This window comes from Lissotriton helveticus, unplaced genomic scaffold (assembly GCF_964261635.1).
Source record: "Lissotriton helveticus unplaced genomic scaffold, aLisHel1.1 SCAFFOLD_788, whole genome shotgun sequence".
Lineage (NCBI taxonomy): Eukaryota > Metazoa > Chordata > Amphibia > Caudata > Salamandridae > Lissotriton > Lissotriton helveticus.
In genome coordinates, this window is record NW_027612073.1 from 1 (window position 1) to 14,217 (window position 14,217).

Sequence of the window (14,217 nt, forward strand, 5' to 3'; positions counted from 1 at the left end):
CAGAACTCTTTGATGCAGCAAGCATGGCAGTGAATCCATTGCCAGTGCAAAAGTGATAGGAGACATTGGCCATCTGACTGAGGTGGTCAAATGCTTTCTCGATGCCAAGGACACTGCAACTTCATCATCACTCAGTGTCCCCACCGCATTCATCAGAGTGAGCAATCTCTGTACATTCAGGAAGGTGCTTCACATTGTGATACATCCATTCTGGTCTGGAAGAATCAAAGTTTGCAACAAGGACAGCAGCTTGTTGGCCAAAATGCAGCTTAGTATTTTGTAATCTTGGGTTAGAAGGGACAGGGGGCAATAGAAGTGAACGTTGAGTGGATCTCACCCTTTCCTTCTTCTTTATAATTAGTGCTTCCCTAATGGATCAAGGGACTTCAACCTTATCTCAGGCCTTTTGATACACTTAGAGCAGCTTATTGGCTAGCGGAGTACTATACATATTATGAAACTCTGCTGGGAGTCTGTCTAACCCTCTACAGCTGCCAATGCAGCAGATCCTGCACAGCGATGAATTCCATATGTGTATTAGCTCAGACACTCAGGTGTTGGACTGTCATATGGTGCATACAGTGTGCAATAGTCCATACTAATATTATAAAGAGAGAGCCCAAACCTTTGAGGCGGGTAATCTCAGTAACCACAGCACCAATCACAACACCCAATACAGCGTTGGAAAGGGCAATTGCAGCAGAAGGACATAGGCTATGCAGACGGATAAAAAAAATCATTAAAAAATTGCAAAAAACTACATCATCCAGAAGGCCGAGGGCCAAAATAACATCAAACAGGAAATGATGTAATAATGTGAGTCACTATATTGAGACTGAGAGCCTGGAGCCAAATTGATCGTGAACAAGAGATATGCTATCCCGAAACGCGTAGATTTGTGCCTGCCTGCTTGAGAAACTCCATGCGGTGAGGATTAAATAAAAAAGCACATAAGTGAAGACAAACGCGAGTTCGTCCCATTTTTCTTCCAGCTGGGGGAATTGGTTGGGGATTTAAATGCGGCGTGGTTCTGCCGTGGGGATTTACGAACCGGCGAGAGAGCCCTGCAAAGTCTGGCAAAAAGGAACCGAGGGGTATCAATCCATACTAATATTATAAAGAGAGAGCCCAAACCTTTGAGGCGGGTAATCTCAGTAACCACAGCACCAATTACAACACCCAATACAGCGTTGGAAAGGGCAGTTGCAGCAGAAGGACATAGCCTTTGCAGACGGCCAGCATATACATTTGAAAGGTAAAAGAATCGTGCCAGCAAAGTAGTCCCTTGAGGGCGTGTCTGCGTTCTGCTGTGGGCATGTGCTGGGGGCGTGACAAATGCTGGGGGCGTGTGGTACGTTCCGCCCTTCATGCCATGTGAGTTGTAATTGCGCCGCATCAAGGGGCACACTGGGGGCGTGACACGCTAGGGCCGTGACAAACGCTGTGGGCGTGTGTCCGCGCTGTGGGCGTGTATCTGCCCTTCATGCCATGTGAAGCACCAATTACGCAATTGCGTCGCATCAAGGGGCAGGCTGGGAGTGTGACAAACGCTGGGGGAGTGTGCTATGTTCCGCACTTCATGCCATCTGGGTCGTACATTAATCAGATCGTCTGCTGTGGCCGTGTGCTGGGAGCATGACAAAGGCGTTCACCTCGAAGCGTGGTAAGAAACCATTCGCACGACTCCCTTGGGGGACTGCCCGTTGTCTTACACATACTGGGGGTGCCGAATGCAGTGTGTGCCTTGGCCTGGGTGCGTCTGAAAGGGCCGAACGCAGTGTGTGGCTTGGCCTCGGTGCTTTTAAAAAGCACTCGGCAACGAAGAGCGTCGGTGTGGGTCATAAAAAAATAACAACAGCGGGAAACAATCATTCAAGACTCACACAATTCTAATTGTTAGATGTCCCCGCTGGCCCTCAAGCGGGGGCACACGCGACTGAGCGTGTCTGCGGGGACAATTACTGCAGCCTCTCATGCGCGCTGTTACTGAACTATCACGTTAAACCAAATTACACGCGCCTGCTAACATCAGCCAGGGCTGTAGCTGGGCTCAGGCGGCGGATCACTACACTAATTACATGCACCTGCTAACATGTACCAGGGCTGCTGCTGGGCCTCAAGCGGGGGGACATGCGCCTGCTAACATCAACCAGGGCTGCAGCTGGGCCTCAAGCGGGGGAACACGCGAATGACCGTATCTGAATACACACATTACACACATTCTATTTCATACCCGGACAACGTCAGGACGGGCTGCTAGTATACTATAAAGGTATCGCATATTGTCTCATGTGAATTTACCACTGATGCGTCTTGGCATCAATTCATGCCAATCGGGTTTTAGGGACTTTAGAGTTCAGCAACCATGCAAGTGTCCTGCCAGACATGTCTCCCTCCTTATGGTGGTTTGCAATGAAGGTTGTATAGGACAGGCAGCCCATCCGGCTGCACAGGTCTGCATGTCGCTTACGCAAGTAATTTTGCGGGCGGCCCAAGTGTCTGGTGAAGTTATAATCTGCTGCTCAGCATGCCCACTGTCTTCTTCCAATTTAATCAATTCCGTGCGCAACACGCTTTGGACCCCATGTGGTTTTGATACAGTGCCTCTGAATGGCCACTTTAAAGGTGTCATATTCTATGGTAATCCCGGTGGCTGTCCCCACGTTATCTGTAAAGTATGGGGCTATGTGTGCACCTAATTGTACAGAGTAGAGATTGTCTTCAAGCGCCCCTACTCTCAGTCTCAATGTGGGGACCCTTGTGCGGCACCCGCCCGAGTCAGCACCATGTTCAGAGCGTTATGGTTCGGTATGGTACACCCAAGATATTACATCTCTAGTAGTTTCAGGCAGATGTACCAGGTGCGTAACCAGTAATTAGGTCTTGTGTGGAGTTAATGCCCTGGGGAGTCAAAAGAGTATTCCCTTGCCTCAGAATGCATATCTCTGCAAGTGTCTGACAAGTGCATATCTGTCAGGAATTCCGCAAAACAGCTCGCAACCCTGAGTCCGGGAGAGGTGGGGTCGAGTAGTGAATGATGATGTCCCTCATACAGTTAAGGTCTCCCTGCCTAGGAATTTATGGATAGTACAGTAACAGCAGGGAAAGGGTATCAAAGAACCCATCTTGTTGTACATTCAGGGCATAGACTGCAAAAATCAAGAGGGGTGGGTTATCAAGGAGACCTTCAGCCACCTTATAGATGACATTGGGACCAAACAATGTGTGAAGCATAACAAACAGGACCCCTGGGGCTACCCACATGCTCACTCCCCGCACATAAGCAGAATATGTGGTCCCATAGACATATCCTCTCCATAATTTGTAAATGAAAGTACCCCCGTTCTTTTCTGGGAAGTTGCTGTACCCCAAACTTTCCAAGTTAGATAATTTTACTATGTAGCCTTGAGTCAGCCAGTGCTTTGAAGGGGCACAGTGCTGATACAGGGTCCAGTCCCATGCTAATAATCATGCCAGAGAACTAGCTTTTAGCAGGGGCAGTTTGGCTCCCCCGTGGGACCCTAAATTAACATTGTGGCCAGCATCCATTGATTTGCCCCTAGATCGAGCAGCCTCGCTTGAGTCGTGGACCAGCTCCTTACGTAATTGGTTATTTGGTGTTGCCATAGTGTGATCCTAAGAGACACATATATACACGAGTTCTAAAATACAAATAATGGCGGAAAGAGCGCCTTTGAATCTCTGGTTTGAAGCACCTTGATTTGGAGTTTTTGGAACTCATTTATTTCCCATGCTGCAGATTTATCATTCATAGACATTTATCAAATTTCCAATTGGATGCTCTGGTATTCATTATTGTTTGTCCTGATGATAACCATCTAGTTCTAATACGGTCAAAACGCCATCAACGCCTACATGTGGCCCTGATTGAAGAGGACGCATTTTTTGCTATGTGTTGTTTCTGTCTTGTTCAAACCACATATATGTAGTTTTTTCCTCAGTCATCTTTTTATTGTTACACAATACATTGTCTGTATGGTTGTTTGTGTAACTTGTTGAGCACCATTATTGTTTTACTTTTGCTATTATCATATTCCTATTAATACATTTCTACATATATATAATAATCGAATCTACATATATATAATAATTGAATCTGTGTAGGGGTATCACATATTTAAAAGCTATTTAGGCACTTTTGTTATAATTTCCAATTTTTTTGTTCAAAACAAATTCATATAATTTTGTCATAGTTCTTTACTCTTTTCCTTTTTCTCTGTTCCTTTTCTCTCGACTTCATCATTTTTCAGTTTAATTCTTTGGTATTGTTACTTTGTATTTTACACTACATGTGAGATTTAACTTGAACCTTTGGTAGGATTCTAGAGTCTAACTTGAGGCCCACGGTCCGACCCAGGCTCTGTTTTGCGAACAGCACATAGGGTCGACCTATAAACAAACAGTAGACCCAACTCCCTCCCCCAGGTGTTAAGAACAAACTGGCCTCCACCAATGAACCCAAAGCACAGCCTATGGCAAACAAAATGTCCAACGGGTCTCAATCTGACAGATGAAGTAAGGGAGCGTTACCAGCCATGTGTAGTATGAAGGCAATTCTCCAGGCCCCATTCCACAATGCAGCCCCCCAATGCCTCCCGATCCCCCATGTATGCATTTGGTAGCCTGAAACCCCCCTACCCTCATGAAACATGGGTCAGGACCCACATGTTGCGTAGTCTAAGTTTAATTAAGGTTGTCAGCTAGCCACTGAGTCAGATCAGGTCTGCAAGTGCTATCTAAGCTTGGCGTGTCTTTGTCATCTTCAGGTTCTGATTCCCAGAGGTCAGCAATCTGGCTGAGCTAGAAGTTTGATGCAAGACATCTGCCACATCGTCGCCATCCTCTACTGAACAAAAAAAACGACAAATATCGACAACAAAAATATCACCATCAAAAATATCTACATTTGTTATATTTAAACTATTTAAATACACACAATGTCCGAAATATCAAAACACACAATATAGACTATAATAATATCGCAAAAAAACTAAAAAATAATATTTTAAATCATGAACTCCTTGTTTTAAATTAGATAATTATAAAAAATCAATCAATAAACAGTACACAAAAAGGTAATAATACATGAATACCGCATGCATAAAATTAGTCATGTACAAAACCATATCTATTCATAATACATATAGTATTAAAACAAAGACATCAAAAAAATTAAACATGTAAATGTAAATGTGTGGGACTTGTAAAGCGCACAGCTGCCCGTAAGCGTCCCGGCGCTGAAGACCGCTGGGGAACCCGTCCTGGCTTTCCTTGTGAGATGGTCCCTTCTGGGTATCTCCAAGGTGGAACCAGGCATCCCTGGCGTCTGTGGGGGGCCGTTGTAAAGATGAGGCAAGCTTAATGCCCAGAGTTGCTGAGTGTGATCCCTGGTTAGAGTAGGCACCGAGGAGAGAATTGTCGAGTCCGCTGACCCTGGTCCACGACCCCGCCGCGTCGGGAATTGAACCCTGGTCCCGGGCGGTTCTCTGCTTCCAGGTCTTCATTCTTTATCATTTAGTATTCCTTTATGGTATGTTACATTTTCTTGTTGCATGGTGTTTGGTACAATTGAATTCACTTTTGTGACCACAGTTGCAGTAGTAGTCTATACAGGTCCTGAAGAAAGCCATGATTGGCTGAAACATGTTGATCAGTACATTGATCATCAGATAGTAATATTTGTTTTGATATCCACACTCTGCTTTTAATTTTGCCAACTTGGTGGCCCTCTTAATAAAGTTTCTTGTTTGGCACCTCGATAGTCAATTTTAACATTACTTCACCACTACACATTTGTTTTGAGCACTGCAACACTTTGCCTTCCCACAGCCCCCTACCATAACATCTTTTTAGCTGCTCATCACTGGTGGGTCCATAACCAGTAGTCCCCTTGCAATCTCTTTAAGCAAGGTACCTGGTGGACACCAGTTTACATCAAAAATCCCAGATGATGAAGCTCCGCCAACGGGTGGGCTGATGGGTTTTCTTCACTTAGGAAGTCCCTTCACACGCACGCACCTTCCTTTCTTTGTCTGAATAATTTTTTCGAACATATCTTAGTTAACACTAGTCTCTACAACCCCTTATAGACCACCAGTACCCTTGTGTGTTGTTTCAGTAGTTTGATTTGGGGAGAGGGTGCCTGTAGGTCTTTAAACTTTCTTCCCCATGGACCCTTTTTTCAAATTCGTGTTTTTGAAAGCATTACCTGCCCCAAAACTAATAAAACCTATATTTTTATCATAAAACTAAAACAAATATTTTATCACCAACAGAAATGGAATATCCACCCGATTCATTGCTCCACTTCATCAAAGACAAACTGAAAATATAGTAAACCTACAGCAACAGCACATAATTAAGTATAAAATGTTTGAAAGTGTGTTTAAATAATATTAACAAACATAATAAAAAGGTTTTTTTTAAACAATGAATTTTAAAATCATACTACTTTCAGACCGAATGGCAGCAAGGGCCACATTGCATGCAATCTGCGATTCGTGAATTGATTAAATCCACTGGGATATTGGTGAAATTCTAGTACTGTCCACAGTAATTATTATGCTGCTCCCCATTGCTATCTTGTGTACCAGAATTTGTCTACCAATCTGACGACAAATCTGTTTATCTATCTTTACCTGTTCCTGTGTTATCTCACCTAAACTCATGTAAATATCTGACAGTTATGCTTGTAACCTTTGCTTGTTTCTTAGAGCAAATTCTTTGTTATGTCCAAAGTCCAGTGAGAAAGTTTTGTACACTAGTGCATTATAGTTCTTATTCATGAAAAAGTGTGTTTGCTGCAACACAGGAATAATGCTTATGTGTTGTTACAGAAAATCTTGATGTTTTCTTAAAAATGGTATAAAAGAATCTGTTAAAGAGATTTCTACATAATAGTCCTAAGGAAGGTGGTTATTATAAAGTGTCTCCACTGAAACACATTGACTAAATTTGAAGGCACGATCTACAGTGCACTGGTGGTCACTACATGCCAATGACCTAAATCATGGACAATTAGGCCCTGACTACGAGTTTGGCAGTTTTGGGACTACTCTGGGGGCGGCAGCGTATTAACCGCTGCACCACTGTCGGTCTGACCTCCGTATTATGAAGCATGCAGTTACATAGATAAAAGACCGCTGCGGTCCCGGTGCCCCGCCAGGAAATCTAGACCACAGAAGGATAGACCAATTACTCTGTCAGAGGGACAACCACAAGTATTACCACCAGCCCAATTATAAAGTGCCTTACAACTCCCATGAATGTGGCGGCCCAACCACCACATCTGAGCTGGTGGAAAGGGAGGGATAAAAGGCCCAAACTCACCTGTCCTCTACTCCACACATCCTATAACTCCATGGTGCCAATAGCCCACGTCCTGGCACTGCTGTACATGCTGGATGACGTCCAAAACCAACACCGTCATGATCGCAACCAGCGGTAGGTTATACTCTTACCTGTTTTCATAGACTCCTCAGCAAGTTGATGACCCACCATGGACCTGGAAAGGGTGTTGAGGTCCCTCCATCAAACATATTTTGTGGGACCTTGTAGACATGTGTTTACATCTCATAATCAGTGATAGTGATGTGTGCATTACATTTTGTTACACAATAGCACCTCCTCATCAATATCACACCTATCAATCTCTGTGACACCCTCACATTGCAAATATCCTAGGTCCTGTTGTGAGATCATAGATATATCTGTAAGGATGTGTCACCCACATCAAAAGGTAATGTCAGTCAACAGGATTACAAATAAACATAGTGATAAGCATTGAAACGGCACAATGCAAACACCCTCTGCAGTAAAGGTATGCCTTTACCAGGGTGAACCCTGAAAGGCTTGGGCCCTGGGCCACAGTCCATTTTGCAGATGCCTTTAAACCTCTATGTGCACAGGTCCTGCGGATCGAAGTATATCAGGGACAACCAATAGCATAACCAAGTGCAATGCATGTGTAGGCAATGTGTATGTCCAAGTCATGAAGGCAAACACAGCACTAACTGCATTTGTCGCACATTTAGCTAAAGTAAGTGTAAGTTACACACAAACAATTGGACACCTGTCCATACAAATGTGCACAAAGTTATGACAACAGAACACCCTCCATGTCTGGATAAACAAATATCTAACTTGAACACATCACACCCATACCCAACCTACATTATAAGGAGAAGTGCAACCTAAATGATGTTGACATTAGCCAGACCAAGCTGAAATACTTACCATATATTATAACACCGAATGCAATGTCAGTCCAAATTGAAATTCAGTCCACATATCCATCACTGACCATTTCCCCTTGTCCTGTGTAACTCCAGCACTGAGTCCAAGACCAGATCATACTAACCACTTCAACTGAATCAGCAATCAGGAATGAAACCAACACAACTGTAGTCACACATCACTACCTATCCAATAATATCAAGTAGTTAGAAAAGTAATGGAAGGACTAATGTTTTCCAAACTATGAACATTTTTAATGAATGGCTGAAAAACATCAGGTAAAGCAGAAAGCCAATAGTCAGTCCGTGCCAGTAATGTGTGCCACAGCTCAATTCTGTACCACCAACCTTGCCCTTACTGACACTGCCAGGGAACCACCTCACAAAGTGGCATCCATTGGGTATAGCAGGCACCTCAAAGATGGTACTGGGGGGGTCCGTTTAGGGAGGGGTGGGTGTGGTTTTGGAAGGGGTTTTCTTTTCCTTCTTATGGGTATGGCTGGACACTTTTACTGAGAAACTAGAGAGGATGTTTGGGAGGAAGTTGGGTTTGGGAGGTAGACGGCATGGAAATGAGAGGTGTGTGTGCTATATCTACTGTGTGTTCTGTAGGTGTCTTTTGTGAGTATTTGCATTTTATTGGTGTGTGATGTGGATGTGAGGTGATGGGACTGGGTGCTAGACAATGATCAAGATGGAAATAATCCTATGGCGTCCACCACCACTCTGAAGTATCCACCAGAGGATGACTCAGATGAATTTGAGCTTGTGCTTGAGCTGGTGTCCTTCGTGGCACTCCCCACACCCTTATGGTCACTGGGTCTCTCCATGTCTGTGCTGTTACATCCAGAACCATAGTGACCAGCTGTGTCCCCAATTACGTTGGCCCCTTGGTTGCCCTGGATGCATCTGAAATGACATGTAAAATGGGTTAACTGAAACTGTGTTTCCACACCTCACCATCACCTGTCAACAGATAACATTTATTAAGTGCACATATCACACCAGCTTCATGGTTCACTATATAGGCTCCGAAATTAGAATGATCACCTGCATGCATGCTACATAACCTGCAAACAGTTGGTTCCCCTTCTGTGTAACCCCAGACAGCTCCAAACACATTGATGGACTTATCTCCATCTTTATGCCCAAACTAGGATAGTTGATCATCTTGCACACTTGTGCCCTTGTACTATACCACAGGAAAAGTATGTCACCTAATAGAATGGATACAAGCATTTACATTTACACATTGTTGACACAAGACCCAGATTACAACAAATTGTCATTTCCATCATAGCACATCATGATGTCATGAAGGTCAACTTACAGAACAATGTACCATCAATATGTGCTGTGACAGAAATCATGTCACATGCAAATGCTCATAGCACACTGATGACACTTTTGAATTCAAACTGCATCTTATGTCCACTACCTGAAAAGTTTAATGACAGCTGCACTGACGTAGTTTTGCTATGTATCACATGTAGCATAGTTAAGTTGCCTTGAAACATTGAATGTCAAGGTGTTATGACCTTTGATGGTTGTATCAATGACATAAAAGGGTGGGAGCACTATTGACATGATGGGATGGCACATCACAGCACCATTTTGTATAGCAAACACAAATTGCCTTGTAAGACTGAGTATAGGCACTCACATACGATCTCTACATTTTTACATCTCACTCCATGATGCATGTCATCAGCCAGTGAATTAATATTTAAACCATTGCAGATGAATTAACAACAGGGAAATTTACAGTAGGCAACATGTAGCCACTAATGCTGATGGCACCAATGATGTTGGCACGCTCATGTCATTGATGAACCCTAACTTACCAATGGAAAGTGTTGTTCAGTCACTTCATAAAGAGTGCACTATATGCCATTTCAGATGTAATAGGGTCACCATCACATGAGAAACAGTAGTGAGATAGCATCACTCCTTACATAAGAAAGACAAGCGGCCTGTTTGGTACAATTGTCACCCACAACATAAAACAACATGAGCAAAACTTAGGTCACACAGAAAAGACTGGCAAGTGTGTCGTTGTGAGCACCTCGCTAAGGATGTGTGGACATGTGAAGAACTTGATGGTATATCATACTACGTCTGATTGAGTTTGTGTGGTATGTACTACAATCACAGGACACACCATTTGCCATATCAGGCACTGTTACATGGATGACATTCAACATAACATTGTATGTCTAGTTAAATTGGATGATTGTACCAAAGCTAGTTATTCAAATATCAAAAGTTCCTCAGAAGTAACCAACTCTCTGCACTGTTAATGTGTCACCTGTGCAATAGGCCTCTACAATGCAAGCTTTACTAATGGAAAAGTGGCACCAGACCTGTGGGAGTATGGGATCTGGCATAAGTAAATGACACACATGGACAATGTAGGTCAATGGAAAGAAGTATCAGGTCAGGGGGTTACCCTAGTCAACATTCCAAATGTAGTACATGTGACTAGTAGTGTTTCAGAAAACTCTTTTTGGAAACATCCAATGATCTGCAGGTCTACAGGGAGATTACTCTGTGCATCAGTTGTATTAAATAGTCCTGGTTATAGTCTCTCACGCTGACCCCCATGGTCACTGAAAAGTCTAAAGTGCAGTGCATTAAAATACATTTCTCATCTCCAGGTCACTAATATTATATCATATTCATACAATATGATCATAATAAATAAGGGAGGAAGAAAAATACACAGTGTAGAAAACATCATGTTAAAAAGACATAAAATCAATAAAAAGATTCATAATTCATAACGGTTCCTAATCAAAAGTGCAGATCTAATAAAACTAAGCATAGAGCTACATATAGCAGCAGTTGACAATGATCTCAGGTACTCAAAGCCTTCCATATATGTACTAGGTCTAATATCCCTCAAAAGGGGTTTGATAAAACGATCTCTTGGAGCTTTATAAAGTGAACAAAAGAGTACAAAGTGCACTGTGCATTGTTACATGGGCAAGGAGGAAGCCTCTCACTCCAACCCCCTTGTTTAGGAAAAGCAGCCAAAAAGTGTAATATTTTCAATCGAAATCTAGTCAAATAGAAACGCCATTGTATATGTGTGGTAAAAGACAAATAAAACTGTTGTTGTGATGTAACCACTTGATTAGATGGTAATGTTTCTTGCCTATGCAATCCTACAACAGTACAATTTGCATTCTTGATGACCTTCTTCATGTTCAAATTAATAGAGCCCGGATTATCTTAAAAACGTTCTAGCCCTATTTTATAGAAAGTTTCCTTTACATAACGTAACCAAGGTATCAACATGGCCTTGTCGAGATTCATGCAATCCTTTAAAATTTCTTTTGAGAATGACAAATCCTCAGAGGTCCATATTTTTTCCCAGAGGAGTAAAGGGGACACATGAATTATGTCCTTCACAGGTTTCAAGCCCACATCTGTGTGGCAGAAAATATTTGGAGAACTATTGGGGATTGATAGTAGTCTTTTTCTTGCATTTGTAAAACAGGCCTATAGTACAAGTTCCTTTGTTTTTGTTCAACTAATAAAAATAAGTGGGGGCTGAAGATTCTTCTCTGCAGCAACTTTAATCTTGGTGTTTGTAATGAAACAGATATCTAGCTTTGAGATTTCCCCAGGAACTGTCATTGAAAAAGTATTGATTGCGAATGCATTCAAATTATTTCAGTGAGATACTTGACATTGCATGGTGTCCACTAATCTGGGGTGTAGCTTGAGAGGGCAACTCCTATGGAGTCATTTAAATGTTCATCAGTTAGACGTGTGCGAAACATAGATTTTATGAAGTTCATATCCGAAAATGCTGATTCACCAAGATAGGTAGAGCCAAATAGGGAAAAAAGTTTCAATGCAGCTGTGTGGATGTTCTTAAACTTTTCAGCATCCACAAGACTCCAGAAATTAATATCAGATTGCCTTGATTTCAATTCAATGTCATTTTGAAATGTGACAATCTCCATTTCAATTGTGGCAGAGTCAAGGTTCAAAAGCACACAAATTTTCTCTGAAATGTCAGTAGCATCCACTTCCATGAAGGGGTTTGAAGTGAACATCACACAGGGCTCCAGTTGCTCAAAATCACTAAATCTGTAACTGAACTGTTGATTAAGCCTCATGAGGAGGCTACTGTGTTTTTCTATGTCCAGGACCTCAGCCTCAGCTTTGTTTTCTGAAAGGATTTGGAGCACAGAGAGAGAGTGCTGCATCTTTCTTTTCTGTACATGCTGTACGAAAAGGTTACGTTTTGATTTGAAACTTTTCACAGAACTTACCATGTTGGTTATTGTCTTGTTTTTGCCTTGCAACTCATAGTTCAATGCATTTAATTTTTCTGTCACATCTGTCAATGAAGCCAAATCGAGCAACCATTGAGTGTTTGACAGTGTGTTATCTTCATTTTTAGACTCCATAAAAGCTTTGACTTCTGGCAATAGCGAAAGGAATCTTCGCAGTATTTTTCCCCTGCTAAGCCATCGGATTTGAGTGTGCAGTAAAAGGTCACCATACTCGGCTGATAGTTCTTCAAGGAACAATTTGAAGGTTTGGTGCTGCTTGGCCTTTGCATGAATTGAATTAATAATTTTAACAGGAGTCATGACATGATCAAACCCCATTACCTTGGCGGCACATATTGCCTGTTGATGTATAATGCAATGGTAGTTCAATAACGGAGGAACATCTGGATCTGCTTTACAATTGGCAATGAAGCCAGAATGACGCCCTATTATTGTGGGTGCACCATCAGTGGTTATCTCCACTAACATTTTCAATGGGGAATTTTGTTTCACAAAATAATTTTTCACCTCATTGTGAATGTCAGATCCTCTGGTTGTGGTTTTCAAGGGCAACAAAGTTAAAAATTCCTCTTTATCAGTAAAATCTTCAAAAACCATTCTAACGATTGAAGAGAAAAGTATTTGCATGTCTTTAAATCGCGTTCCAACTGCTCTATCATGTTGGTCGATAATGTAGATACCCTTCTTGCCATAGTGTTTGACCCTAACTGCACATCTGAAATGGCAGACATAATTTCAGGGCTATTTTTAATGTCTTTGAATAAGGAATTGGCCATTAGAAGCATTGCTTCCTTCACAACAGCTCCATCTGAAAATGTTGTTTTGTGCTTAATCAAGTGATGAGTATCTACAAAGGATGCTTCAGTTGCCGCAGTGGCTTTCTTTGTGGGCTTTCTAAAAAAAGATTGCTGTGTCTGCAATGCAGATTTCAGTTCATTTACTTTTTGTGACCTCAGGCTGCTTCCTTTAGGGAACTTCCTCTCAAAATGCATGTGCTTGGTTGAAAAATGCCTCTCAACATTGCCCTTTTTTCCCACTGCAACTTTTGCTCCACAGATTAAACATTCCCAGTTGGTTTTTTATTTATGTAAATAAAAATGTGTTCTTCCACTTTTGATGGAAGTAGTACTTCTTGCTATTTGCCTTGTTATGCAATGCAAGGCAGCCCCCCTCAAAAATTTATATATATTTTTTAAAAGGGCCATGCCCTGGGAGATGGTCTCCTCGTTGCAAATTATGGCCTGGGAGGGGGGCCACTCGGCCCCCTTCCCGATTTTGTTTTATTAAAAAATTGGCAGCAGGCCTTGGGGGATGGGGTCTCCAGGGTCAATAAATTAGAAAAAGAAGGTAGGCTACACAGCACCCCTTCTTTAAAAAAAATAACATTAAAATAAACGGGATCAGGCCGGAGGCCATGCCCCCTACCAGCATCACTCTGCAAATGCGCCCCCTGGTGCATTTGCAGAGGGGCAACACATTCCCCTTGAATACTGGGGGTCCCAGGGGGCCAACTAGCCCACCAGGAACCTCTAGTATGTGCCAGGGGCCTGCGTTGCAGAGAGGTGTTCTGAGGCCACGCCCCTTTTTACACCTGTCTGCAATGTAGCTTCCTGGCGCTTAGTGGAGGTACCTGGTGGGCTAGTTGGCCACCA

The 14,217-nt window shown here is 42.5% G+C and overlaps 1 protein-coding gene across 1 annotated transcript; it reads right to left on the reverse strand.

The window, feature by feature from the left end:
- Window positions 1–11,965: 11,965 nt before the first annotated feature.
- LOC144807629 (general transcription factor II-I repeat domain-containing protein 2B-like) lies at window positions 11,966–13,162 on the reverse strand. The gene has a single exon (XM_078673252.1). It carries the CDS (start codon window positions 13,160–13,162, stop codon window positions 11,966–11,968), a length of 1,197 nt encoding a protein of 398 aa, XP_078529378.1.
- Between the last annotated feature and the right edge of the window lie 1,055 nt (window positions 13,163–14,217).

Excerpts from the sequence above, each read along its gene's own strand:
- LOC144807629 (XM_078673252.1), bottom strand. The coding sequence starts at position 13,162 with ATGGTTTTTGAAGATTTTACTGATAAAGAGGAATTTTTAACTTTGTTG.